This window comes from Camponotus floridanus, unplaced genomic scaffold (genome assembly GCF_003227725.1).
Source record: "Camponotus floridanus strain SB8 unplaced genomic scaffold, Cflo_v7.5 scaffold107, whole genome shotgun sequence".
NCBI classification, from domain to species: domain Eukaryota; kingdom Metazoa; phylum Arthropoda; class Insecta; order Hymenoptera; family Formicidae; genus Camponotus; species Camponotus floridanus.
The window spans coordinates 529,572-556,264 of NW_020229223.1; the positions used below are offsets into that span (position 1 = coordinate 529,572).

The following is a 26,693-nucleotide window of genomic DNA, read 5'->3' on the forward strand; positions in this document are numbered from 1 at the left end:
TGTGCATCTACTATAAAGATCAATAAATATATTATATAAATATATATATATATATATATATATATATATATATATATATATATAATCAATTTTCCCAAAATATATTAAAATATATAATAGATAATTTTTTCTTCTCCGTTAAACATTAGAAATGAAATATAAATACTAGCATTATAAAATAAATTTGTTATTGAATAGAGAGAATTATTATGTAATAAAATAAATTTTATAATCTTTAAGAAATTTTTTATAATTTGTTTATATTTAAATTTATATTTAAATTTTTTTATATTTTGTTTATGTTTTAAAAATTTATAAAAATATATTGTTAATTTATAAACTAAATTAAGAGCTCTATACAACATCTTGAACTTATCAATCATGTTAATAATCACGCATGCGCACAAAATCTAAATTTTCGCGCACGCGCATGGAAATAAACTTTTCATGCGCACGCGAATCCAAAAAAATAATTTAATTATTTTAAAATTTTTTTAAAATTAATTAAAAATATGAAATAAAAAATTTATCAATTATATTAATTAATTAATTTATATCGATATTTAACTTGTTTTCTATGAAATCTTGTCACCTGAAATGCCCATCACGTGTCATACTGGTTGTGTTCCAAAATTTACTGCCAGTACTGAAAATCTATGGTGTATGTCACGTAAACTATAGATTTCAGTATCGGCAGTGAATTTTGGAACGCAGCCATTTTAAACGTCATTTATACGTCACTGTTCTCAACAATGTTTGGTACATAAATATGGTTCGGTACTGATTGGTAATAATAAATAATACAACAATATTTTTGCTAACAATAAATAATACTCAAATTTATATAGAAAAAGAAAGAAAACGTGAAAATGAATGAGAATTTATTAAAACGGATAAAAAACCAATTAAATGCAAAGTTTTATGTAATGAACGACGCGTGGTTGCAAGATTGCATCAAATACTTTATCAGAGACAAAAATCATGAAGTATGTCTTGTGTATCATCATTTAAAATTATGAATTATACTAAAACTACATGAAATTATGTATTAATAATTGTATAATAATTTTATTTCAAGATTTATAGAAAAATCAATGAGAAATATTTTATACATGCAAGTTTTGTTTTGTTATAATATTAAATATTTTTAACTTGTAAAGTTGATTGCTTACAAAGCTTTGTATTATAAGAAAAATTGAGAAATTTTTGAAATATTTAATAATGAACAAAATTTTAATAAATTAGATTACTTAGAGCTTTAAATAACACTAACAATTATCATTATAGGTAACAGACAGGCATATTTTGGAATTTGTAGAGGGCCAATGGCAATTAAGTGATTTGCGAGAGATCAACAATGTGAATGGATGTTTACCAAGGAACTTGATACAACAAGTGCATACTGTATTAACTGGTACCTATATACTTCAGGTAAATTTTGTAAAACATTTGTTTTGGTGTATATTTCTTCAAATCTGTATACAAAAATTATCCAATACAAGCATAGGTGGACAAGATGTATGATATAGCAAATTCTAAATACAAGCAACTTTGTGAAATTCGTAAAATCAATAATGAGAATTTGATAGTACCAGAAGAAGAGAAACCAGCTGAATGGGAACCTAAAGCTAGAAGAATGATACAATTGTATCTTACTGATGGAGTACAGGATATTACTGCCATAGAGTATAAACCGCTTAAACAAATGACTGTAAGAATTTTCATTACTGCATTATATTTTTTTTTTATGAGAAATTTTGAATAAATTACTTTTCATCTAAATTATTGAATTAAAATAATAATTGTACAATTGTTTTTGCAGAATATGTTGCTTCCTGGATATAAAGTGATGATAATTGGTCCAATTAATTGTAGACGTGGAATTATTCTCTTGGAAGATGGAAAATATAAGGAAATCGGTGGGGAAGTGGAATCTCTATTAAAATCCAATGCGTTGGAGAATGTCTTGGCTAGAGCTCTGTAAGACTTTGTTGAACTTAAGGTTTCTATAGCTTTTCTAATTTGTTCTTGATATTTATTTTATTTTCTAGTGGAGAACCAGAAAATTCTGATCCATATAATGATAATGGGCTATCCAGACCTGTGAATCAGAATGTTCATAACGCCTCGCCCAAATCGAATGACAATATTAACAGCAATGATAATTTATTCGATGATGATTTTGAGGAGACTGTCGACTTAGAAGCAGTAACGGCAATCGAACGGCGAAATCAAGAAATAAAAACCATTGAAAATAGCTTTGGAAGTGTGTATAATCAGAAACAAATCAGAGAAACAAAAGAAACTATGGAAGAGTTTTTAGAGGACATAGATTTTGACCCTGTAGAGAATTGGTTGGTATTGAAGTTAATAAAACAGATATTAACTTTTTAATTGAAATTTTATCCAAATAATAATTACCATCGTTTTAATCATAAGACTATTCTACATATCTATTTTAGAATTCACAATTCTATGATATATAACAGATTTTATTGCTTATTAATGTTCTCCAATTGTATATCAAGCGGCATATTTTAGGCCCAATAATTCCCCCACGAGATCTGTATCGCCTGCTTCGCGGATGGAAATTGAAAATTTCAATGAGGAGGATAATAATATAATGATAGTTGAAGAAGTATCAGTCTCAGCACATGATTTTCGTAGCAAACCATTATCTTTCGCAAGTTCTTCTAAGATAAATAAAGATGCTTCGGAATTTCGCAACAATGATTTCGATAATTGTGAAATCATTGTTAACACAGAAAAATCGCGGAGGTTCTCATCTTTATATTTCTTCTCTTTTTTTTAATGTTATTTCTAATTTTCGTATTTATTTATTTCATTTTATATACATATTGTTTTAGTAAACAGAATAAAAATCTCTCAAAAGATGAAATCAAAGCATATTCCTCGCCCAAATTTGGCTCGAATTTGGCAACTCATGATACCTCAAAAAAAATTAAAACAAATATGGAAACTTTGACAAAACAAAACGAAAAATTTATGGTATGTATTTGCAAGATTACATTATATATATATATATATATATATATATATATATTTTTTTTTTTCTTTTTTTTTCTACGTGTGTATATGTTCTAAGCGATCCATATGTGTGCTAAGGATATTAAAGAAGGGGATTCAAGACTATAAAATAAATAGTGCTCATTAAGATAAATAAAAAATGCTTAGTAAATATATATAAAAGAATTAAAACCATGTATAAAAGATATTCTATGCATTTCACACATACTTCAAATGTTTCTATCTAGAATTAGAAATTTTTTAATAAATTTCTAGGTTTATTTGAATTATTTATGTTTTTTTAATATGCTAATGTAAATTTTATATATTTTTTATATCATTTATTAATGAAAAATATTAAATTCTTAAGATATTTATATAAACAAATCAAATTTAAATTGAAAGATATACCATAACAGAAAAAGAAATCATCTTATTCTACATAATTTAATTTCTAAGGTACATATGTGTAACTTTATTCAAAAGAATAGTAGTAATATATTCTATCATTTCTGCAAATTTCATAAAAATCAGTATAATAATTTTCTCTTAATGAGCATTATCTAATTTCAATACTATTTTTTTAACAATTTATATATTTCTTTATATTAAAATTTTTCTTATTTATTCAATTCTATATTTTTCCCAAAGGCAAGCATTTCGAGCACAACCAAACAAGCAGCAACCATTAATGTTCTGAGCGACATATTATCCAAGCCTATTATAGGAAAAATACATAAAATAGTGAGAGCTCAAGTGAAGAGTCATTCAGCATTAAAAAAACAGGATAAACATTGGACAGTAACAGCACTGATTGCAGATCACACTTCCAGTATAGAAGTTTGTTTCGATTCTGAAGTAAGTGATACAACAAGAAATTTCTTAGGTTCTGATTTTTTGCGACTATATTGAATTTTGATATAAAAATTGAAAGTCACACAAATTTATGTCTAAAAAAATATAAACATATTTAAATGTTTAGATATTTATATATTTAAATATACGTAAAAAAATAAATAAACTTTCAACGAAAATGAACCCTATGTATAATAATTAAGATTTATAATATAATCTATATATCTTATATATAATCTATATATCTCGAAAAAAGAATCTTTCATATATTTTATTAAAGTATCAAATGTATATGTGTGCAATAATAATTAAATTACATGTAAAAAATTAATTTATCAACAATTAAAATTCATATAACTTTTTTTGGAAAAATTTTGTGGTCACAAAGAAAAACTAAATATTGTTAGAGAATGAGTGGTATATTTTAAAAACGCGAATTACATCTTTGTTTTAGATCCTGGAAAAATATATCGGATTCTCTGTTCAGGAATTTTCGCAAAAGAAAAAGCTTGCCAAGTCAGATCCTCAAGTAAATAACGAATTAAGACTGGTAAGTTTAAGGCTGAATATTTAAATAATTAATATTGAGAATGGCATTTTTAAATTTACCCACTTCCTATAGAAATTGCGCAGGGCGCAACATCAAATTCAAAATCTGAATGCATTATTGGAACTAGAATTGATACAAGGTAAAATTCCCAAAATTGTTAATATTATGTAACTCGTAATAAAAAGCAAAAAAATTATATTTTTGTGTATTTGTAACAAAAAGTATTGTACATATTTCAAAAATTTTAAATTATAGAGAATATTTTTTTACAATTTATAATAAATGCACATATATTTTTAATAAATAAAATAATTGGCAAAATGCATGTATGAACATTTTCTTTTAATATTATAAATTTGCCATTTTCTAAATACAAATTTAAAATGAAAATTTATTGAAATTATTTTCTCTATTATCGTTGTATTGCAATTTTAAGATAAAATTATTATAGAAGAAAACGATATATTAACAAAAAATCTTGTATTCATGTTGAAGGTTAATTCAACAATATAAATTAAAGAGAAATACTCAATAAAATTATAAAGCTTTACATATCTAGTATACATTGCAAGAATAAAAGAATAATAAAAGATTATAATCGCTCATATATGTATATAAAAAAGAACAAATTTCAATTAACGAATTTCATGATCATAGCATTTATTAACTGGTACAATTGATCATTGCGCAGTGATACATTTTCATTGTTTTCTTTCATTCACTATTGTCTCACTCACTCTCACTTTTACTCATTCACTCACTCGCATGTATTCTGTTTTCTTTTTATTTCTCTCACTCATTTATTCAACCTAATAACAAGTGCACAGTTTCAATTAATATTGTTTTTTTTTTTATTATTACAATAGATTTACGCTTATTGCACACTTTTTCGTGATAACAAAACTCATTCTTTCTTTGTCCCTTTCTCTCTTTCTTTCTCTCTTTCTTTCTCTCTTTCTTCTTCTCTTTCTTTTTTTTTTCTCTCCCTCTCCATTCTTTTTCACTCACAGTCTCTCCAGATACAAAATTAATTGTTGAAACATGTTGCACTGATGATTCTGTCTCTAAGGAGGGTCTGCAAATAAATTGTTTAAATAACAATAATTTAAATATAAATATCAACGCAATATGTCACGTGAATTCCTACAATAGTCGACATTGGGCTCATGCACTCTATTCTTGATTCTTTCCTTCTGCTTTGATGAGCGCAGCGACATCGATCGCTTCTCATCAATGGCATTAGTCCATCTTTTCCTGGTCTAACTAGTTAGTTCGTAAAATAACATTCTCGCAATATCTTTTTCGTAAGAAAGACACAACGACTGCTTCGAGCTTTCGGATCCTCCGATACCATGGATCCTTTCACAGGTTACTAAAGATTCTCAGAAATTTATGACCATAGATTCTTAATATTTTATCTTTTCAATTAATAACTAAATATAAGCAAATTTCAACTAATAACTAAATATAAGCAAATTTAATCGATAAATCATTTCTCGATATTTGAATCTTTGAATGAAAGCTACTAACCGATGCTAGATTCTGAGTATTTTGAATCTTGAGAAAATCAATAATCATAAATTTCAATTTTTATTTTCAATTAGTATTTCAATTATTATTTCCTTAAACAATTCAACTGTAGATTATGTCGTTAATGTTCTAAAACCTTACATTATGAAAATTCGAATCTCCAAGTACATAGATCTTTTTAGCAGAACTTGTTATACTTTTTTTCTTTTTTTCTAATTTCTAAATATATCTATTTCATTTTATTCCGTTCCAGTTCAGCTAAAAAGAATAAATTTCTTGTGTGTGATACACATTGAAATTCTAAAGCTTTTAAAACTCCAAATTCCTCTTGGAATTCCATAGGTCTAAATGTTCTTCAATTCTTTAAATTTGATCATTAGCAAATTATATATTTTGCACTTTCTGAATTCTAAAAAATTTTAATTGCGGAAATTCTGAATTTCCATTAGTTCGGATCTATGGTCCGTTAACGGACGTTTTTCTCGATAATTACGGATAATCTTGGGCTCGAAACTTTCGGATCTTTGGATCCTTCAAAACTCGTGTAGTGCTTTCATCCCGATTTTCACGGAACGGTGAGCTTTCAAAAAACTATCTTTATAGGGTATTCGACGAGTGTCATTGTGTCCGAATCTTTCTCGGCCAAGACGATTCTCTTCGGCTCAATAGTACATGAAATACGCAAATTGATCACCAAGACGGCGACGGTGTCCTTGAGATCATTGGATTGCTTCTATCGATCGCAAATATCGCCGTAGATGAATCGTGTGAGAACTCTCACGGTTGCTGCTTATGTTTAAATGTGTATGTTGCTGCTGTGTATTTATGTGTGTGTGTGTGTATGTGTATGCGTGTGCATTGCGCGTGTGACACCCGCGCAAATGTGTCGTATGTGTGATCAGTCCGCTCACACGTTTTATCAATATTAATAAATATCGATATATATAATGTAGTGTATATATGTGTGTATTGTGTGTATGTGTTGTCTCCAATAGCAGTGAGAGAAAGCTATTGCATGTAAAAAATTTTAGTCATAACCATAAGACCGTAATCGACCACAATCACAGTCAAGCATTCCATCACAAGGTAGTAGAGTGACTGTTGGTTCGCTTACAGTCTTATAATTACTAAGACTAAAACTCTTTCACATGCAATGGCCTAAAAGCGGAGCTCTACCAGAAGTTGCCTACATAATCTCGTCGCCTCGACAACACAGCGCTTCCAACAGTTAATGTAATTGTATGAGTAATATACATGTGTCTCTACATGTATGTATGTTACACAAGAGGTGGTTTGACGATTTACCAAAAGGTATAACCGCCCTCCGTTCCTCCTCCTAGGAACGAACCCTTCTTTTGCGATAGGGCTACGCTATGACCAGCCATCGCGGCCAATTGTGCAGCATTGGCGGCCACTCCAGGTGGTGGTGGCGGCAACACCGGCTGCGAGATGCCATCGAACCGGGTACCATCGAAACCGTTCTATAAAGTGAATATTATTTGTGTTAAGCAACTGTGACAAAATTTACTAATTATTTAAAAGTGAATAACTAGAAAATAAGCATTTCTATATATATGGTGCAAAGTGTAATTATAATATACATTTTTGAAAATAGTTAACGTATAATAGAGGAATCGTAGAAAAAAAAACATTACGTATATATATCTATATATATATATATATATCTATACTTACAGGTACCATGATAGTGGGCCTTACAGGAGCGGGCTGCATAGCAGGATAATATGCTGTAGTCGCAGCCAACGGCGGATAATATTGCAATGGGTACCCTGGTGGATAATATTGCAAAGGATATCCCTGTCCATACATTGGTTGATACATCTAAAAGCATTATTGATGGATTTCAAGTTCAGACTTCCTTTTTATGTCTTTTATAGAAATAAAACTGGATGATAACTCTCACCATAGGATGCGTAAGGGTCTGATCGTATGTCGGTGGCGGCGGACCTTGCGTCGCATATAATTGAGGTTGATTGGGAAATACTCCATAGGGTGCGGCGCCTGCAACTATTGGATATATGTTATTAGAATCATTCAATATAGTTAGTGTAAAACATTATCCTCATTGAACTCTCAATACAATCAATACTCGGTACAATCTAAAAGTAGCTTTGACGGTTCAATGCGATTCGAAAGAAATAATGACATAGAATATCTTTGTCCTTCTTATTTTAATACAAATTAATAATAAAGTTTATCATATGCGTCCTATAGAGCGAGATACATATTTGGCCTGCTTAATTATATTAATATAATAAATTCTGACATATTTTTTATTGTAAAGTTTTCAATAGATGTGTATTTAAAAAAATAGAGATATTAAACTTAATATTTTTTTTCTTGAATATAACTACAAAAAAAGATTCTCATAAAAATTCTCTTTTAATTTCATTAATTAATCCGAAAAGTCTTGAGAATTACAGTGGTTTTGATATAAGTGAATTTTTTGATATAAGAGGCAGAAATGGAGCTAAAAAAATTTTAATTATATGGTTTTAAAACTTTATAGATTCCAAAATTTTGCAGAAATTAAATATTCTTTTTGAAAAATGAGTAAACGTCAATTCAATTCCAGCTCCAAGAAACTAACATAAAATTTCTATATAATAATATAATAATATAATAATATAATAAACAATAATAATAATAAATAATGAGTTCAGAATTCAAAAATTTAACAAATTTATAAATATAAATATAAATAAACTTCTAGTCCTGAAATATGTCTTTTTTTTATTATGTCACAGTGGCTCTGCTAGCTTGGACAAGGATAAAATAACAGAAAATCACACAGCCTTACCACCGTAAGTTGGGGGTTGCGTTGGCGCAGGGACAAAGCCGGTCGGTGGATGCGGGGCCACCGGATACGCTGCAACACAAGGCAATGCGAAATGCAGCTTCACTGAATTCGCAGGTCGTGAACGACATGTGTGTGTGTGTTCAATCTAAGCCAACATGGTACGTGGTACCACACTGCCAGAAAGGACGAGTGCCGGCGCACCGTCCACGTCCACGACGCGGTATCAAGGAACGCAATCTGTGCATCATCTCGACAGATTGTGCAACTCTTACCCGCGTCGAGTACGCGTAGAGCGCGTCGTCGAGATCGGGACGCGATTGGATCTTCTTCTCCGTTATAATTTTGGAATGATATGGACAGTTATTTTTTGCTATTAATTTTTCAACAATAAAGAAATTGATGTTTCAAAATGATTCGAAGCAGTCGCGAAACGAATCTTCAATTTAATTTTATTATGATTTGCAAATTTCTTAGCGAAGCTCGAACTTTCAATAGAGAGGCTCTCGATTATTTGCGTTCTTCTTTATCAAGATAATAATGAAATGATATCAAATTGCTATTTATCAATGTAAAAAACATGTTTAAAAATTAGTTTAATAATGTCAAATCTAATGCTATTGCTAATGTAAGTATTGTGTATATCTCAAGATAAAATATTTAATTAAACAAGCAATCTTATTTATAAATAATGAGATAAATAATAGAAAATATCTTGAAGAGAAAATTGTTTCAAAATTGTTTCTTAGAATCGTTTTAGCTTCGAAATCATATAATTTCGAAATTGCTTTCAATTGAAATTGCTTCAATTGAAATCGTTTCAGAATAACTGCTTCAAAATTGTTTTTAATTCGAAATATTTCCCAAATAATGGCGTTGAGATAATTTTAATTTTATAAAATCGTACTTTTAAAGATACTTCAAAAAAATATATTTTCACCATAACAGAGAGAGATGTTGTCCAACGCGTTACCGATCTCCAGAATAGTACTCCCACACCCAAGTATATCTTACACATGACATACACCGTTTTGATCAAGGTACTATTTAAAGCTCAAACAATGTTAGTCACTAAATAATGGTGAAAAGAAATAACCGAAGATATCATGCCCGCCTGTCGCTCCCGGGGCCTTCCTTGAGCTTTTTATTCCGCCCAGCATGAATTGCCGGGACGCAGGCGGACCTTTTTTTTATAAAAACATTTACAAGGTGATCAACTCCTTATTTTGAGAGATTTTAGTCGGTTAGATCTCGATCTCATCGCTTATCTTTCTCGAAATTGATGACACTAATATTTTACTTCCCTGAAAAATATAAATTTCTTTTTAAAATACAAATAAAATGAACATTTTGATATTTTTATAATTAATATAATTAATATATTAATATCATATAAGGTTTTTTTTTTTAAAGAAAAACATAATTATTGATACACAAAAAATCAAAGAAGACGACGAAAAAGCAAAGATCTTTATCAATTGAGATATGATTAGAAAAATTTCAATTTGAACTGAACAATCGAAAATCTTTGCATTAGATTTTTCAAGTGTTCTTTTTCTTCTCGAGAAATTGATCACCTTAGACCATACCCTCTCGAGGATCCATCGAGATTGCTAATCATCCACATAAATGGATCCACGCTCAAGGAGTTAAAACGAATCATGCTTGAGAATAATTTGATATATTAATAGATTTTATATTGGATTAAAAATTAGAAATTGCCAAAATTTTTCATCAAATATTTAAATGTTTCTTTCTGTGTGAGTTTTTTTTAAATTCTGTTATTCAAAGCTCAATTTCTGCAATTTTGCCGATGGTTATTCTCGAACAATGATTCGTCACTGAGCAACCTTTACTTCTAGAACTAAGATTTGATACGAAACCGATCTCAAAGCAAATAGCGTTACGCAATCAAAGTAGAAGCCAAATACATTCGTCTAACAGATCGAGCCTGAGGGATTCATTTCAATTAATACGTCAATAAATACTTATTCAAATATATGAAATTTCAAGATTGTTAATATCTTGTATTATTGCAAGCGTCCTTTAAATCCTTACAAAGATCGATGTTTGGATGTTTCCGAATTGGAACATTTTACAATTTGCAGTATTCGACACTGGTTTGTATAAAACTTGGAATGCTTGAATATTTAAAAATTTAATTTAGATTTTATTTTGCTAAAAATTTTAAAAGTTTAATTTGGATTTTATTTTACTAAAAATTTTATTATTTGAAAAGTTGAAAACTTTAATCTTAATGATTTGTAAAAACTTGAGAAAATGCATGTTTTAAGAATAAGGAAAGCTTGAAAGTTGCAAATTTGCATTCTTGAATGATCGGGATTGAAATTCTTATTGAAACATTTTTGAACGTTGTTCTTTAAGCATCCTCATTCGCGATTACATATATCTGAAATAGATTCAAGGCGATTACTGCAATTATCCAAAATCTTAACAATAACGTCCGTTTATTTCGTTTTCTCAATTATTCATCATTAACCCGTTACATTCCATCATGTACTCTTTATAAATATAAAATTATACTTTGATGTCTTATATATTATTTACGAGTCTTTAGCAATGTATGAAGAATAGAATGATTTTGGATATAACGGATTAAGTATTAATTTAAATGCCAGCAAATCCCGAGGCTCGATCGTATTTAAAAAACAAAAAACGACAAAAACAGAGCTAAAATAAAGCTAGGAGGTAAAAAGGATAACGGTTGCTCCAAAAAGTGATGTTAAAACAAGCCCAAATAATCAAAGGACTCGCGATGTGAGAACGGCAGTCCATCTCAACATCATTATCATTATCATCATAATCATCGTCATATCATAATCATAATCAATGTTATTATAATCATAATCATTATTAACATCCTCATCATCATCAATATTATTATACCATCATTATTATCCTCATCATCATCGTCACCCTCGTCATCGTCAGCGATGACGAGCCGCGATTCCACAAATCAAACTGAGAAGAAGAGGCTTTACATCTCTCTCTTTCTCTTTTTCGGGGCAGTGAATGTGTAATTTATACAATGAGTATAGTGGTACAATAGTTATGTACATATATATATATATATAAAATAAATGTATATATATATGTATATATAAAATATATTTATACATATATGCATATATAGCATATAAGACTATATACACATATCAGACTCCACACATTCAAAAAGTCGTGACAAGACTCAGCAAACCACAAATTTCTGCAAATATCCAGAGATAAAGGTTAAACATGATTAAAAGTTCCTCGGAATCGTGTGTAGTAGTAAGTAGTTAACGTCAGCGACCGGCCGCATCGCGACGCCGCGAGACGCTCGGCCGCCTATTTTTTTTCCTCTAATCCTTTTAATTATCTAAATCGCACCATGCGCTACGTGCCGCCGCCATCAAGAGGCGCCAATAATCCTTTCCAATATTTCAATCATTCTTTTCAAATATATATCATTGCAAGTGACATATCGAGGCTCGACAACTTGAAAAGAATAGATTTATCCAAAATTTATCCGCGAAAACAAATCGGAGAATAAGTGAAAATTTCTATTTTACTCGAAGGGAAAATAAAAAGAGACGAGACAGTAAAATTTCGCTCCTCTAATTATATTGGAGCTGTTCTTGAAAATTGTCCATTTAATTTATCGAGAAATGTAATTTTGTAAGTCACTTTAATTAAATATTTGAAAAATTATAATCGTTTTCGAAAATATTTTTAGAAGAGCAAATTTCTTGAAAAAGGATGGTCCTCTAGGCGTTGTGTGCGCGATCGCGCTGGTGTCGAGGGAAATGGATATATTTTCTAACATAAATGTCAGCCCACACCAAATTGTTCATGATATGACCAGAAGCTGAACGAACGAGCGGAGACGAACAACGATTCGGTGTAGCTTTCAATACGACTGTTTTTACTGAGAGAGAGTGCGTGATCGATAATGCAAATATTTTACTTTCATATCCAGATATGAAGACAAGTATTCGCTGAATGAAAAGAATTCTCTAGCGATCTAAGAATACGAGGAATCGGAAAAGTTAATTTAAAGTTAATTTAAATATTTTGAAAGAGACAGAAATTCAAAGATTCAGAAAATTAAATCGAAGAATGATAAGATTAATCAAAACTTATTTATATAGATGTGACAATTCCCAGTAATTCTTAGAACTTGTTTTCAAAGGATCAAGTACCGACAATTAAAGTTGGAAAACGTGACGACGTTTTATATAACGTCGTTTTATTATTTTTAAATGTCTATCTCTTGCATATTGGATGATAATTAGTTCGGTAACAATAATTATCTTGGATATTGTTAACCACACATTCAAACCGTTGGTTTACCCGCGTGTTCGTGCAGCCTCTGGGAAGTAATAAGTTAAATGTCTATGTGTCACGGTGCAAACAATAATCGAATCAGTCACAACCGATTGTAATATTAATGCTAGTACGGCTTAATGGTAAAAGTGTCTATCGCTCTTTTTTTCTCTCTCTCATGTACACTCTTTTTCTCTTTCACTTCCTCGATTTGTCCCAATGAGCAGTTCGACGCTATTTTTTACATTTTTTTTACTTGCTACCTCTCTACTTTCAACAACTCACGTTAAAATAATCGATAAACGATATCGAGAGTTTGTCTATTTCTTTTTCTGTCGGACGCGGATGATTCATCGAAATGCTTCCGTGGACAAGATGTGTTCTCGAGACAAACTGGATCATCGGAAAATTGCTAAGAAACTATGTATTTGTGAATTTCAATATCAATTTATAAAATGAACTAAAAATGTTTGGCAATATATAAAAAAAAAAAAAAGAGGAAAGTGTGTGAAAAGAATGTGTCGCTTCTCTTCAAAAATCTTCATCAAAAATGTCGAAAGAGAGAATATACGTATCTTTAAAACTATAGAGATGCAAAAAAAGTATACATATCTTTATATATTTAAGATGTATCTTTGAATTTCTCGCTCCCGATGATCTCTAGATCGTTATGAGGACACTCTTATTCAGTACCGACTAGCGTATTTACTAGCTACTTTGCTTAAACTCACTATTAACAAGTGTACAAATCCTATCAATCATGCACATGCAGTCATCGTGTCGCTGGGAAATCTCGCCCAAGTTGATCAATTGAGCGAAAATCGATATATATACTCTTTATACAGCATAATCCAAAAATATAATAATACGATATATAACGTATTTTTTTTCGCGACAGGTGCAAAAAAAATTTACCGTTCAAGGGCGAGTTTTCCGGAGCGACAGCGAGATTGATGAAACTACGATGATCACACAACAATACGACGATTTCAAAATGATAACATTAGACCGCTCGATCCTGCCTTTGCGAAGTTGGATATAATTCCAAGGAGGGATCGAACGTGGATGAAGTAACAATGTTGAAAGCGAAATCGTGAGATTAAATTGATTAAAACAGCATATCAAAAGAAAAAAACATGCACGATTATAAAAACAATGATATATAGCGGGGGACACGACCGCCCCCTTCGATATTTTTTTTCTTTCTTTCTCACAACAGTGGGCGATCGCGCACTCCTCGTCGCCAAGGAAAAAACGTTCGGAGCATGCGAGCCGAGATAATCACTGGTGGAAAGATCAAAGCTCGTACTTGCATGGAGATCTACTGGGATGCTAAAGGTGAACGCAATTTCACTTTGTATTTTCCCTCCGCACGGCTGTCTTATATCTCTCTCTTTCTCTTTCTCTCTCTCTCTTTGTCCTCCAAGTCAGCCACGCGACAACTACGAGTTGCAGCAGAACGGTAGGTGTGAGATTACGTTTCATGATTCACTGATTCTCTCTTCGCTACAAATCAAACTACTCTCAAGCTATCGAGAAGAATCGATGTAAGGTTTACAATCATCGAAGGAGGAAGTCGAGATATCTATATATCTAGATAACTATACCACGTGTCTATGACGTACAGCCACGTGGCCACAAATTTCCCTTGCAATCGATCAATTTTTCGCACTTTTTTTATTTCCAAAAAATCTTTTTAAACAAATATCTTTCAAAAATCTCCCGTTTATCTCGTTCATTTCTTTCTAATTTTATCATGCTAGATTTTACGGGAAATTTGTGGCGCGGTTACAAGCAATGTGCACTATTTGTTAAAAGTGAGCTAGCAAGTTCCAAATAAAGTATAAATATCGTCAAAAGTGACGCTGAGCTTAATACAGCATTCGTGTACATTCGCGAGGCCCGTCATGTATGCGCGCGAGCACGTGCCAGAACATTAGAATTTAATTCGAATAATCTAATTTCATCAATAAATTATATCAATGTCGAACAATCAATTAATAAAAAAATTAAAATTAAAATAATTAATAACAATTATATAACAAATATATTTATAAATCTATTATGCAAAACTTTTGAGAGACTTTTAGAACAAGAATCTGCTTTAATTAACTTTGAGAAACTCAATATAATAAATTGCAATAATAAAGATCCCTAAAACATTCTCTTCCCAAATTATCTCATGATAATTGAATTATCATGGATATTAGAAAAAAATAACTGTATGGGAAAGAACTGCGACTGCAGACACGAGCGCAGACATGTCGAGCGTAGAATAATAAAAAATAATGTAAAAGTATATAAAAGGACAGTTAAAGTAGTCAGCCAATATCACCAAGTTCTAATACGAAATATCGATGTATCCATATCAATATCTTGGAGCTGCATTGATTTGGATACATGTAACGACCTGCGCCTCTGATTGTCAAACGCGCCCATTCGAACGGCGCGAAAGCTTCACGTGATGTCCATGGCAGCAAAAGTGAAAAGAGATTTAAATTCCATGCGCGCACTCTTTCCCGAGAAATATTTAGTGTATTTAATACAAATCAAACGTACACGACTTTCACTTTATGTACTTTTTTTTTTCTCAAAGAACAAGACTCGATTACGATCATGTTGCATTTTGATCGTTAAAGTCTGAAGAACTTGAAAGTGAGAAATTTTCGTATGTCTCTTAAGCGACAGGTTTTAAAATGTCACATGTAGCTGCGCTGAAAGTCACATTTTATTCGCAATTTAAACGTGGGGCGTTTTCTATTTTGAATCGAGAGACGCCTGGTGCATTCTATACCTTTATGCACGTTGAGGCTAGCAGAAAATTAGCGATCGCTTCTTTCAGAAAAATATCTTTGGAGGAATTATTTATTGATAAGCTAAAAATTCTTTCACAAAACAAAAATTTGTCGATAAAGAAAATTTAAATATAAAATAAATTAATGTCCGTTATATAAAGAAAGTTTCTACATATAATAAAATTTCAAGTGAATCAAATTTACTTCAAAATTATTTATATTCTCCCTTTTTAAGGTTTAATTATTCAATTTTAAATAATCTAACGAATCGTATAGAAAAATTTATATATCATATAATATAATTAACACATTAGTTTTTTTTCTATAGATATATGTAATATTAGAAATTGTGATTTGTTATAATTTAAAAAATATTAAATTTTTCTACAAGAAAAAACTTTAACTCGGATAATTTCATTCGTGAATGCTTGTTTTTAAAATTACAATATATGAATCTGCAATTCTAAGATTATAATACGTTTTACAATAATTCTGGAACAATGGATTCAGGAATTGCATTATATTAATTGTAGAACAATAGCTCCTGCAATGTTACATCTAACTAGTATTAATTGCATATGCATGTGTCTGTTACACAATGTATAAATTTCTATCTTTATAGTATCATCTGCATTTGAAAATAAAAAAATTATTATATTGTACTTTCAAATTATTGTTAAAAAATCCAAAGGATAAAATGCTATAGCATTTACCCTATAAAATTATATTATATAACTTAAATTGTAATATAATAAAAACTTATATAATAAAAAAATATATTATTAATATAATTATATATAATAAAAAATGATATCGCTCGAGACACGAGATATCGTGTTTTCGAAAATTTTTCGCGACATCTTATCTCGACTGCCATCCTTATTGCAAAAGGATGCGTTGACAGAAGCAATCGATTCCTCTGCATCAGCCTCAACGTATATATAACAGGTAATATATACATACATATGCGTATATATATAAAAATATATACATACATATATATATTATATATACACATATATGTATGCGTGTGTGTTGTGTGTGTGTACGTAATATATGTTGGTATATAAACACGTAGTGAGTTAAGGTAATATATAGAGTAAGGTGAGGTTAGATACGTGGCTTAGGCTGCGCCGATCTCCGGAGCTCCACCTACTGACTGGGATCAAATCGTCTTTGTAATGGTCCGCTGCAAACATATTGACAGCCAAACTGTAGGCGCTATCCTTCCGCGCTCAACCGCTACACCGCCATACACATATAAATGGTAGCAGACTCGCAGCAGCAGTCTGCACGCCCGCCGCCGTGTCTTCACATATTACTAATAATATTATTATGATAAGGAGGGCCATCTCAGCTCTCCGCTTACTTAGATTAAGCTTTATGTATCCTTAATATGTATCTACTGTGCTCTATAGGAGCGCAGCACCTGCTTAGGGACAGACAGACAGACCAGACCTGATAATGAAATGTCGCACCGTCGAAGTTACCGTGTACTTTTTACTTATGTGAAAGTGATTTCTGCCAAAACTATTCCAGGGAGCTGTTTCAGAGACCCCGTTCCGTCATGCAGGAGGAACAAAACAGGAGGATCCGAGATAAGGATCCTGGAATGGCTTGAGCAGATGAACGATAATGCTTACAAGTGGACTCGATCGCTACGGATTCAGTGTCTGTTCGATTTTATTATCGAACCAAACTATTTAGGAAACTTTGAGTCTTAAATCCTACGAGTCTTTTAATCATACACACTTTCTCTCTCTCTCTCTCTTTCTCTTTCTCTCTTTTTGTTGTTTGTACATTCTTACTTTTGCAACCAGCCGCTGAATCTGCAAAAATACCACCGAGTAATACCAAGAGATGACCTCCGGAGCTCAATAATGTATCACAAATATCACTCTAATGAAAACTAAAAAAAATGAGAATGAGTTTGTATTCGTAAAATGTTTGAGAATCACCGAGTTTATCATAGTTTCACGATGTGTTTTCATAGATGTGTTATTTGCGAAAAAAAAGTATACAATTTAACACTTGACAATGTATGATTTCATGATTATATAACATACGCACATACACACGCACACAAGATTAATCGGAGACCGTAGCACAACTAAAATAGAAGTGATTTCTTATGTAAAAATGAGAAAAAAAATTTCTCTTTAAATTCATACAGTTTTGTGTTTTTGAAAAAATAATGTTAAAAATTGGAAAATTAATAACATATTTGTTTTATTTTGAGTATGATTTATAATAATCTTATGTTATATATTGCCTAATTCATCTCGATTTATCAGCTGTTGATATAAAGATAAAAGTATTATATTTTCCATTTAGTAAAATGATTTAAAATACTTTAAATTACTAAGAAGAAAAAGATATATATGTATGTGTGCTTACAGTATGGTATATAATAGAGTATAAAATATCAAAACTACTTTTAATTTTGTTACATCATTCATTACAAAAGCCACGTGCACTTTCATATTTAACAATTTTTTCGAAACAAAATCCTTGTATAAAAAAATTTATTTTATATATACACCTTTAGATTTACTCTTAAAAAATTATATTTATATTTTACTTGTACTACGATTTCCGACTCTCAGCTTTTTTATATAAAATATCATAAGTACTCTTAAACATTACCTTTCCCATAATATATTAAAATTGATTAAAACAAATATTTCTCATATTTAATAATCCTTTAAGGATCATCAATTATAATATCGAATCGATAAATTATTTAAAATAGTTTTTTAATCATCTTGAAATCGTAGAAAACTGTAATCTTAAAAAAGACTTCTCACTAATCATGTACCTTCTGGAAGAACAAATTATTTTTTTAGACAAATGTTTATATCATTTTAATAACGAAGATATTTAGGATGATTATGATAAGAGGACATTCTGTACATGTATATATATGCATACATATAATAGTATTATACATTTGATATACACACATCTGCATACATAGATACAAGCATATACGTGTGTCTACTCGTACGCATGTATGCGTATATGTGTGTGTGTCTGTGTATTATTAAATCACATATTTTTATTACCGAATATATATGTATACAATGTGTATCGTGATACAAGCAAAATGAAAATTATTTCAAATGCAAACGCGAGTTAAAAATGTAAAATGAAATTTTTTCATACAAAACTGTTTTCGATTTTGAAATTCTGATAAATTCGAAATTCAATGAATCTTGTTACATATATATCTATTTCTGATTTTGTTTATAAAGAATATAACTTGGTACAAATTAAAAAAATGCAATAAATTCAATGGTGCATTTATTTCGTTAAATTAGAAATTGATAAAAATATCGCCCTTCTTTTTACACAAAATGTTGCTCGACGAATTAAAGAAATGTGAACTATAATAGGTAACCATATGTTTAGAATTTTCACTTCTTCGAATTTATATATTACTATCTTGTAATTGTAATTTTATATAATTTTAATCATTGATAGTTTTCTTAATGTGTTCCTTATTTCCTCAAGTAAAAAATAGTAGAAATGATAGGAGACAGAATGTAACATTATTTACATCATGACATCGTTTACAAATCAGAACAGAAATAATTGCGAGATTCATTCAGCTGATTCTGATTATTAGTCAACACATGTATATCTCTATTTGAAAGTCAAAGCCGATTTTATCGACAATAAAACCTTGTGTGAAAAAGTTTTATCCTACATTTTTCATTTGCATTTACATGAAAAATCATCTCCATTTCATTTGTATATAGCACCATTTCCGACACACTTTACACATGTATTTATGTAAATATATATGCATAGAGTAGATATATATGTACAGAGAGTGACAATTGAAGGAAGTTGCTGAAATTATTTGACTATTTTATTTGGGAATAAATGGTTGAAAAATCAAATCTTTTTGAGTAGAAAAAACCTGTCAATTTTATTAATATACAATATATAAAGTTATATATATATATATATATATATATATATAAAATAATATATATATATATATATAAAATAATATATATATATATATATATAAATAATATATATATATATATATATATATATATATATATATATAAATAATATATATATATATATATAAATATATATATATGAAGCATCTTAATAATCCAATTTTATCTTATTGTATTTTTTCTTATTATTATTACATAGAAAAATTTGATTATCAAATTGCTTGATAAAAATTTTGTATGTTAATAAAATTTGACAGATTTCTTGCATTTAAAATAGATTGATTTTTCAAATTTTACCTCAAGGGCAAACTAAAATCAATACTTTACATATCCCTGGAGAATAACTTTTTGCTTGAAATATTTTTAGATAAAAGTTTTAAATATCTAAAAATAAAAACTTATAATTCAAAGAGCTGGGAATCTGCGAATTCAAAAATAAAAAGTAAATTAGTAAAGAAAGTCAAGTTAATAATTCAATTAGGAATTTAAAAAATAGTTCAATTATTTAAAAAAATTAAAGATTACAAGGAATTCGCATTTCAAAAATTTCAAAGTGTCCAACAATTGGCAATCTAAAAATTTAGATACACAGCAAGAACAATAGAAAAAAAAGTTGGAAATTTAAGCTTATGAATGTAAATTTCCAAGTTTCGCGAATACAAAAGAAAATGAAGGATTCGCGAAGATGACGAAATCTCGAGAATAGGAGGAATTTGAGGATTCTAGTTAGAGATAATTTCTGATGGAGAAATCTGGTTAGAGATAAGATTTTGGAAAGAAAGCAGAAAAGATCCTTGTATAACTACAAAAAAATATTCTTTCTCTCTCTCTCACTCTCTCTCTCTTTCTCTCTTGGAAGAAAGAGAATGAACAAGTCTCCGGAGGCCATTTTGTATGCCCAGCGCGATGTACGGTATTGATTTGTTCTGTCAACTCGGGCTAGGCACTCGAGCGATCCATGCCGGCGCCTGGGCTTCAACGCACTAGGGTCAAGCGACACCACGGTCGCGCTGTGGGCCGTTTGCACCAGGAGTCGCGTCGACGTCGGCGTCCCATCGAATAACAAGTGGCGAGGTATACGGCTTATCTCGACGAGTACTTGTATTCGTATTATGTCGTGTGCGTGTGTGTGTGTGTATGTATGTGGTGTGTGCGCGCATACGCGTGTATACGTGTACGTGAACGCGCGATGATATGCGTATGTGTGTCTGTATATTTCCCTCACACTGCCTCAATACACATTACACACGCAATGAACAATAACGCATGATTATGACATATAGTTACCTTTTTTGTCGGTCATTATTGCTTAAAGTTTCACAATTTTACTAAAAAAAAGAGGTACGTTATTCCTAATTAAATCACCGATTTAAGTCTTGCAACACTGTCGGGCCGATGGGAACGGCTATGACACTTGACAAACACTAGCGCCGTTTATTGAGCGTGCCTGTGGCAGTGCGTTAGCGTTGGACGTTCTCGCGCATGCGCCTCCCACTGACCAATCGCAGCGTCAACGTCGTGACACATGCGCGACCTAAGGGCTTATCCACAATAACGTGTATACTTAAGGCATTTTTGGGTTACGTTCGAAAATTTACTCCTTGGAACAGAAGTAGCGTACGGCTGACCAATCGGGATAAGAGAAACAGAAATTGCTTTGTCCTGATTGGTCCAGCCAGAGTTACTTTATTCCGAGGAATAAATTTTAGAACGTAATCTCGAAAGCAGTGTTGGACATTTCTCGCGAAATAAATCTTATTTATCTATTTATGTATTCCGTTTGCCTATGTGTGTGATATTGTAATGATGCAAAAATGTTAGGCAATATTAGAAATGGTTTTTCTCTCTTATCGCGAGATAAAAATATATTATTTAAAAGGTAATTAAAAGTGAAAAAAAGTATTTTAGTTTTACTATATCCTATATTTCGTGTATATATATATATATTTACTAAGATAAGGTTATAGTGTCTTAAAAATTTCACAAATTCTTATTAATATTATTTTTTTATTAAAAATAAATATTGAAATATATATTTCCAACCAAACTATATAATTCCAAGATAAGTTGAACTCTATATTAAATAATTTATAATATAACTGTCTGATAATCATGTTCATTTTTATTACAGAAACAATTTATCACAAGTAATATTTAATATTAGAAATAAACAAAGTACTGTATCTACTAAAAATCAACATGGAGCGACAGAAACTGATAATGACGATGTTAATGATGAACCTATTAAATTCTCTTCTTCAAAAGCTGCCTCTATGAGAATAAACGAATATCGTCAACCATCTGAATATGAAGAACCATGGTATCAAATATATAGCATAGTGTTCAGCTTGGCTGCTTTTCTAATATATTTCTGTATCTTAAGAGAGGAAAATGACATCGATTCGATACTCTACACTAATTTGGAAGATACACTAAAAAAAGTCGAAAAATCAACACAAAAAGAAGCTAAATCATGATAGTTTTAAGTATATCACCTTAGCTTATTTTATGTAATATTATTGTCCTTGTTATGTAATAAAATAATTATTTGTTCTTCATAATTTAATATCTTTTTTTCTATAACAGATATAATAGATGTTATAATAGATACAGTAAATGCTAATTATTTTATTATTTAATAATTTCAATATTATATATATTTTCTGTACAAAATATTAGAAAAAAACATGTTAAAAATATATTTTTTATATATACATTACATGTATATGCATATGTATGTGTTTATAATGTACATATAAAAAATGTTAATTAATTTTTAATTATATATATATATATATATATATATATATATATACAAATTGAAAATTAATTTATTTTTCATATAACATAATTCTATAACAACTGACCCCATATAATATTATTTAATATTGTGCACCATTCAATGGATGGATGGCGAATAATTGTATCTGCGATACATTTCCTCCATGTACATCTCCAAGGTGCAACAACCATAGTCATTGATAATATTGTAAATCCCTCTGTGCAGTGAGAATGCAATCTGATATCAACAGTGCCTATGGGAGGAATTATGGTTAATAATATTCTAATCGTGTGACAGATGGCAAAGAATTATTATTCTCTTCCCATGATGCAACATATGTTATTATTACCACTATGGTACTTACTACAGGTACTATAAGATTGCAACAACCACTTCCAGAAAGTATAAACAGGCATAATTTGTAGATAAAATTTCAATCTAGTCAAAAAACCACCAAACCCGATCGATATTAGCCTGAGCTATAAAGAGTATAAATAATATTGTAATTGCTTTGAAAGAGTATGCTAAAAAAGTTAAGAATAAAACAAACATCTTACTAGTGTAAATACAGTATAATATATCCATGTTGTTGGCATTAAGAATAAAAGAATGGTAAATGACAGTGTCCCAACAAACAATTGATCTGTTTGATATTGACAAGAATCTACCCTTTCACGTAAAGGATTTTTCTTTTTCCCAAGAAGAAGTCTAAAGAGAGCTGTAATTCCTTTTAACTGCATATTGAAAAGCCTGTAATAAACTTGGCTATTTAATTTTTTGAGATAAAATATTTGACATGAATTTTATTAAATATTTAAAAAAGTATATACACCTTGCTGCATAAACATAGATACAGTATGTATGAAAACTAGCGAGAGCTAGAAGGTCTGCAATAATAGATATTTGAAATGTGACACCCAATCTTCCAAATAATAGCAATATTTTGAATGCAAAATCTAGAAATGGCTTTAAAAATGTCAGAAAGGTCCACCAGAGCTGTATGTGATACAAGAAAAACTTTCCCATACTATTATTTAGAGCATGATTAAGTTTCAAGCCAGCTGGTACACCCATCAACCAATTAATTAGATCCTTTAAAGTCTCCACAACTTTCTGTGTTAAAGAAAAATTTTAATTAAAATTGTGTGATAAAGAGAGAGAAATGGAAGTAAAATTCAAAATATTTAACTCAATTTTATTTTTAATAATATAAATTATTTTATTGTGGTGTACATCTTTAAACATATCTTTAAGGTACTTTTTCAAATTTACCTCTGCATTGTCTAGAAGCAACTGTGATGGTTGATCTTCAATATAATATTGCAATAATCGTAACACAAAGATTCCTAGTGCTATATCTACCACAATTGCCGATGCATAATTTGCGGTTTTAAGCTTAAAATTTTTGTCGTGTAAAATTGTGATTAGCATCCACTTAATATTTTCCAACCAGTTATAGACATGCAAGCCAAGAGAAGAGTACTTTAAAACTGGCAATAATTTTTTTGTTATCGTGGACAGCCATAAAACAGGATATAAAAGAAAGAATATGGGATAAGTCAACAGAGTTTCCCAGATGCAAACAAATTTAGATTTGCTCTTCAGTTCATCTTTCATGTTTTGTATTAGCTTCATTAGTTCATAAAAATGATCGCCTGATACAGCTCTGCTCTCAAACAATTCTGTTTCCTGTAATGCTCTGTGATTATACAAAATAATTGTTGCACGTATCGTCGATAAATCTATTCTTTTATTATCGAGAACAATATTTGCCAAATGATATTCATCCTGTCTATTCTCAGAACACTTTGTTGTAATTTGTATCCAGTCTGAATGCTTATAGTCTAAAAATTCTTTGATTTCATCGTTCATATTAGAGCAATACCCGATAGTGTCTAACATACATTTAGTTAATTCTGAAAAGCCTATCTTAGATAAATTAATAATATAAAATTTTTTCAAATCACTGTGTTTATCATGTATCACTTTACCAAACATATATCCAGATTGTTTGATACACAATTCTTGTGGGATAAAAATTAACAAATTGTTTATCATTTTATATTCGGGTACTCTCTTCTACAGATAATTACCTGAATATCTTAACACATTGTATTGTACAAACAAATATTTCTAATTAAATAAAAAAGTAATTAAGTATTAATAATAAATAAGAAATCATATGTCTTTCTTATCAATTGGAAGAAACGAAATACAGCACCAATAATTTTCAATGCAGTCAATTTATTTCTTTTTCTTTAACAACACTTTGATCTCGTCAGCTGTTTGTGAATATCTTATCTAACCTAACTTTACCTAACTTGATCTCAATTTATAATATTAATTTACTATAAAATATGGACACAAAGATAAAATATAATATAAAAAAGGAAGAGATTGACGGTAAGTTTTTAGCGACCTAACTTATTTATTTAAATTCATTTTGCTTGTGAAAATATTAATAATGTTTGAAAAAAATTATTGTATTATGTTTTGAGGAATATAAGAATATTTAGGTTATCCTAATAATATGTGAGTTTTATATATAATAAATTAAAATAGAGTGTTTTGGATCTATAAGCAAGTAATAAAATACTATTTAAATATATAATAATATTTCTTAAAATGTGTTAATAACTATTTTTTATTTTTATCATGAATAAAATGTACTATTTAATCATTTGTTTTAAAAATAATATTTATATGTAACATGTAATAATACTATATAATAATTTTTCATAGATGATGACAAAGTATTTCAGGAGAATGTTATGCAAAAAAAACAAATAAAAAAGAGAAAGAGAAAATCCACAGTGCAAGAAATTGAGGGTGGTTCAATAAAACAACTGAAACAAGTTAGGTAAAAAGTTTCAAAATTTTATATCACAATTTCAAAATTTTATGTCACTGTGTATACATATATATCAAAAAATTATTTTTTAAAATTATTTCTTATTACAAAAAATATTTTAATGTAACAAATATATTAAATTATAAATTTTTAGAGTTTTCCATATAGAATAAGAAATAGCAATACAAAAATATGTAATTGATAATGATTGACAAATTTTATAAAATAACTTTTTTTATTAGCAATGTTCCTGCTGATACGATTACCCTGAAAAAAGAAGATACTAATGAAAATGCAAAGATTCCAAAAAAGCCATCGAAAAGGCAGTTGAAAAGAGAAAGAGCTATCCAAGCAGCTAATCAAAAAAAGGAAAGTAGTAGAATAAATACCATGCAGAAGGTCTTGAATTATATATCTATGGTAAGTTGTAGAATCGTTTGTTAAAATTTTTAATTCTTAAAAGATATATTTTGCAATATGTTTATGTAGATATAAGATAAATGTGGTTATTTTTTCTTGTCTGTATAAATAATCTCAAACAGTTTAGTGATATATTTACTTTTTCGAAATTTATTGCATTTTTGCAGTGGAAACATTCTAGAAGTGAATGGAAATTCGAGAAGCTTAAGCAGATTTGGTTAATGGATAATTTGTTGGATGAAAACTCCATTCCTGATACAATTTTTCCTCTTGTTCTTGAATACTTTGAAGCTTGCAAAGGCACAGCACGTAAAGTATTAGTACAAAAAGGAATGGATGTTATAAAAAAAGCTGAAGAAAATGATGAAATCAAAAACGATATTATAGAGTCAACTGCTTATAAGCGAGCAAGGCAACTTTTGCAAGTTTTACCATCTGATATATAGTTTTAAGTCTAAAAAAATTTTATTAATAAAAGAGTGTTAAAAAAACAGTTTAAATCTATATCAAATCTGGATAAAATATAATAAGGACAGCTCTTTGTAAGGAAAAGATTCTTTTTTATTATTAGCAAAATTCTTTTGTTAATTTAGATATTAAAAATTAAGTTTGTGGAATCATGCGCACACATATAACTTATATGCACAGTACATTTATAGAACTTACTTAGCACAATTTGTAAAATGGGATTAAATAATTAAATTAATTTTTAATTAATAATTTTATTTGACAATCTATTGTATAAATGTGTATATTTGAAAA

General features: G+C 29.5%; 5 protein-coding genes across 9 annotated transcripts; 3 read left to right on the forward strand and 2 right to left on the reverse strand.

Moving 5' to 3' along the window:
* Positions 1 to 728: 728 nt before the first annotated feature.
* On the forward strand, positions 729 to 4,692 carry LOC105250677 (recQ-mediated genome instability protein 1). Of its 2 annotated transcripts, none has more exons than XM_011256884.3 (10): positions 729 to 787; positions 1,288 to 1,431; positions 1,508 to 1,711; positions 1,823 to 1,980; positions 2,052 to 2,354; positions 2,542 to 2,778; positions 2,868 to 3,009; positions 3,679 to 3,885; positions 4,337 to 4,432; positions 4,505 to 4,692. In XM_011256884.3, the coding sequence occupies exons 3-10, from the start codon at positions 1,517 to 1,519 to the stop codon at positions 4,601 to 4,603; spliced, it is 1,437 nt and encodes a 478-aa protein (XP_011255186.1). In that variant the 5' UTR covers positions 729 to 787; positions 1,288 to 1,431; positions 1,508 to 1,516; the 3' UTR covers positions 4,604 to 4,692. The 2 variants fall into 2 exon arrangements, with proteins under 2 accessions (XP_011255186.1, XP_011255185.1); XM_011256883.3 differs by lacking the exon at positions 729 to 787 and adding an exon at positions 798 to 986.
* A 375-nt stretch (positions 4,693 to 5,067) lies between these two features.
* On the reverse strand, positions 5,068 to 21,320 carry LOC105250675 (DAZ-associated protein 2). 3 transcript variants are annotated; one of them, XM_011256880.3, is made up of 5 exons: positions 21,166 to 21,320; positions 8,784 to 8,852; positions 7,887 to 7,990; positions 7,658 to 7,804; positions 5,068 to 7,443 (listed from the first exon to the last, which is right to left on the reverse strand). In XM_011256880.3, exons 1-5 carry the CDS (start codon positions 21,179 to 21,181, stop codon positions 7,264 to 7,266), a joined length of 516 nt encoding a protein of 171 aa, XP_011255182.1. In that variant the 5' UTR covers positions 21,182 to 21,320; the 3' UTR covers positions 5,068 to 7,263. The 3 variants fall into 3 exon arrangements, with proteins under 3 accessions (XP_011255182.1, XP_011255180.1, XP_011255183.1); XM_011256878.3 differs by lacking the exon at positions 21,166 to 21,320 and adding an exon at positions 20,713 to 21,126; XM_011256881.3 differs by lacking the exon at positions 8,784 to 8,852.
* A 310-nt stretch (positions 21,321 to 21,630) lies between these two features.
* On the forward strand, positions 21,631 to 22,484 carry LOC105250676. The gene is made up of 2 exons (XM_011256882.3): positions 21,631 to 21,757; positions 22,010 to 22,484. Exons 1-2 carry the CDS (start codon positions 21,693 to 21,695, stop codon positions 22,353 to 22,355), a joined length of 411 nt encoding a protein of 136 aa, XP_011255184.1. The 5' UTR covers positions 21,631 to 21,692; the 3' UTR covers positions 22,356 to 22,484.
* Positions 22,485 to 22,705: 221 nt separating this feature from the next.
* On the reverse strand, positions 22,706 to 24,812 carry LOC105250674 (phosphatidylinositol N-acetylglucosaminyltransferase subunit Q). 2 transcript variants are annotated; one of them, XM_011256877.3, is made up of 5 exons: positions 23,933 to 24,812; positions 23,493 to 23,773; positions 23,218 to 23,410; positions 23,025 to 23,139; positions 22,706 to 22,913 (listed from the first exon to the last, which is right to left on the reverse strand). In XM_011256877.3, exons 1-5 carry the CDS (start codon positions 24,716 to 24,718, stop codon positions 22,732 to 22,734), a joined length of 1,557 nt encoding a protein of 518 aa, XP_011255179.2. In that variant the 5' UTR covers positions 24,719 to 24,812; the 3' UTR covers positions 22,706 to 22,731. The 2 variants fall into 2 exon arrangements, with proteins under 2 accessions (XP_011255179.2, XP_025267929.1); XM_025412144.1 differs by having other exon boundaries at positions 23,218 to 23,425.
* Positions 24,813 to 25,002: 190 nt separating this feature from the next.
* Positions 25,003 to 26,459, forward strand: LOC105250694 (uncharacterized protein C7orf50 homolog). Its single transcript, XM_020027360.2, has 4 exons — positions 25,003 to 25,063; positions 25,403 to 25,520; positions 25,754 to 25,931; positions 26,099 to 26,459. Exons 1-4 carry the CDS (start codon positions 25,018 to 25,020, stop codon positions 26,375 to 26,377), a joined length of 621 nt encoding a protein of 206 aa, XP_019882919.2. The 5' UTR covers positions 25,003 to 25,017; the 3' UTR covers positions 26,378 to 26,459.
* Positions 26,460 to 26,693: the final 234 nt, after the last annotated feature.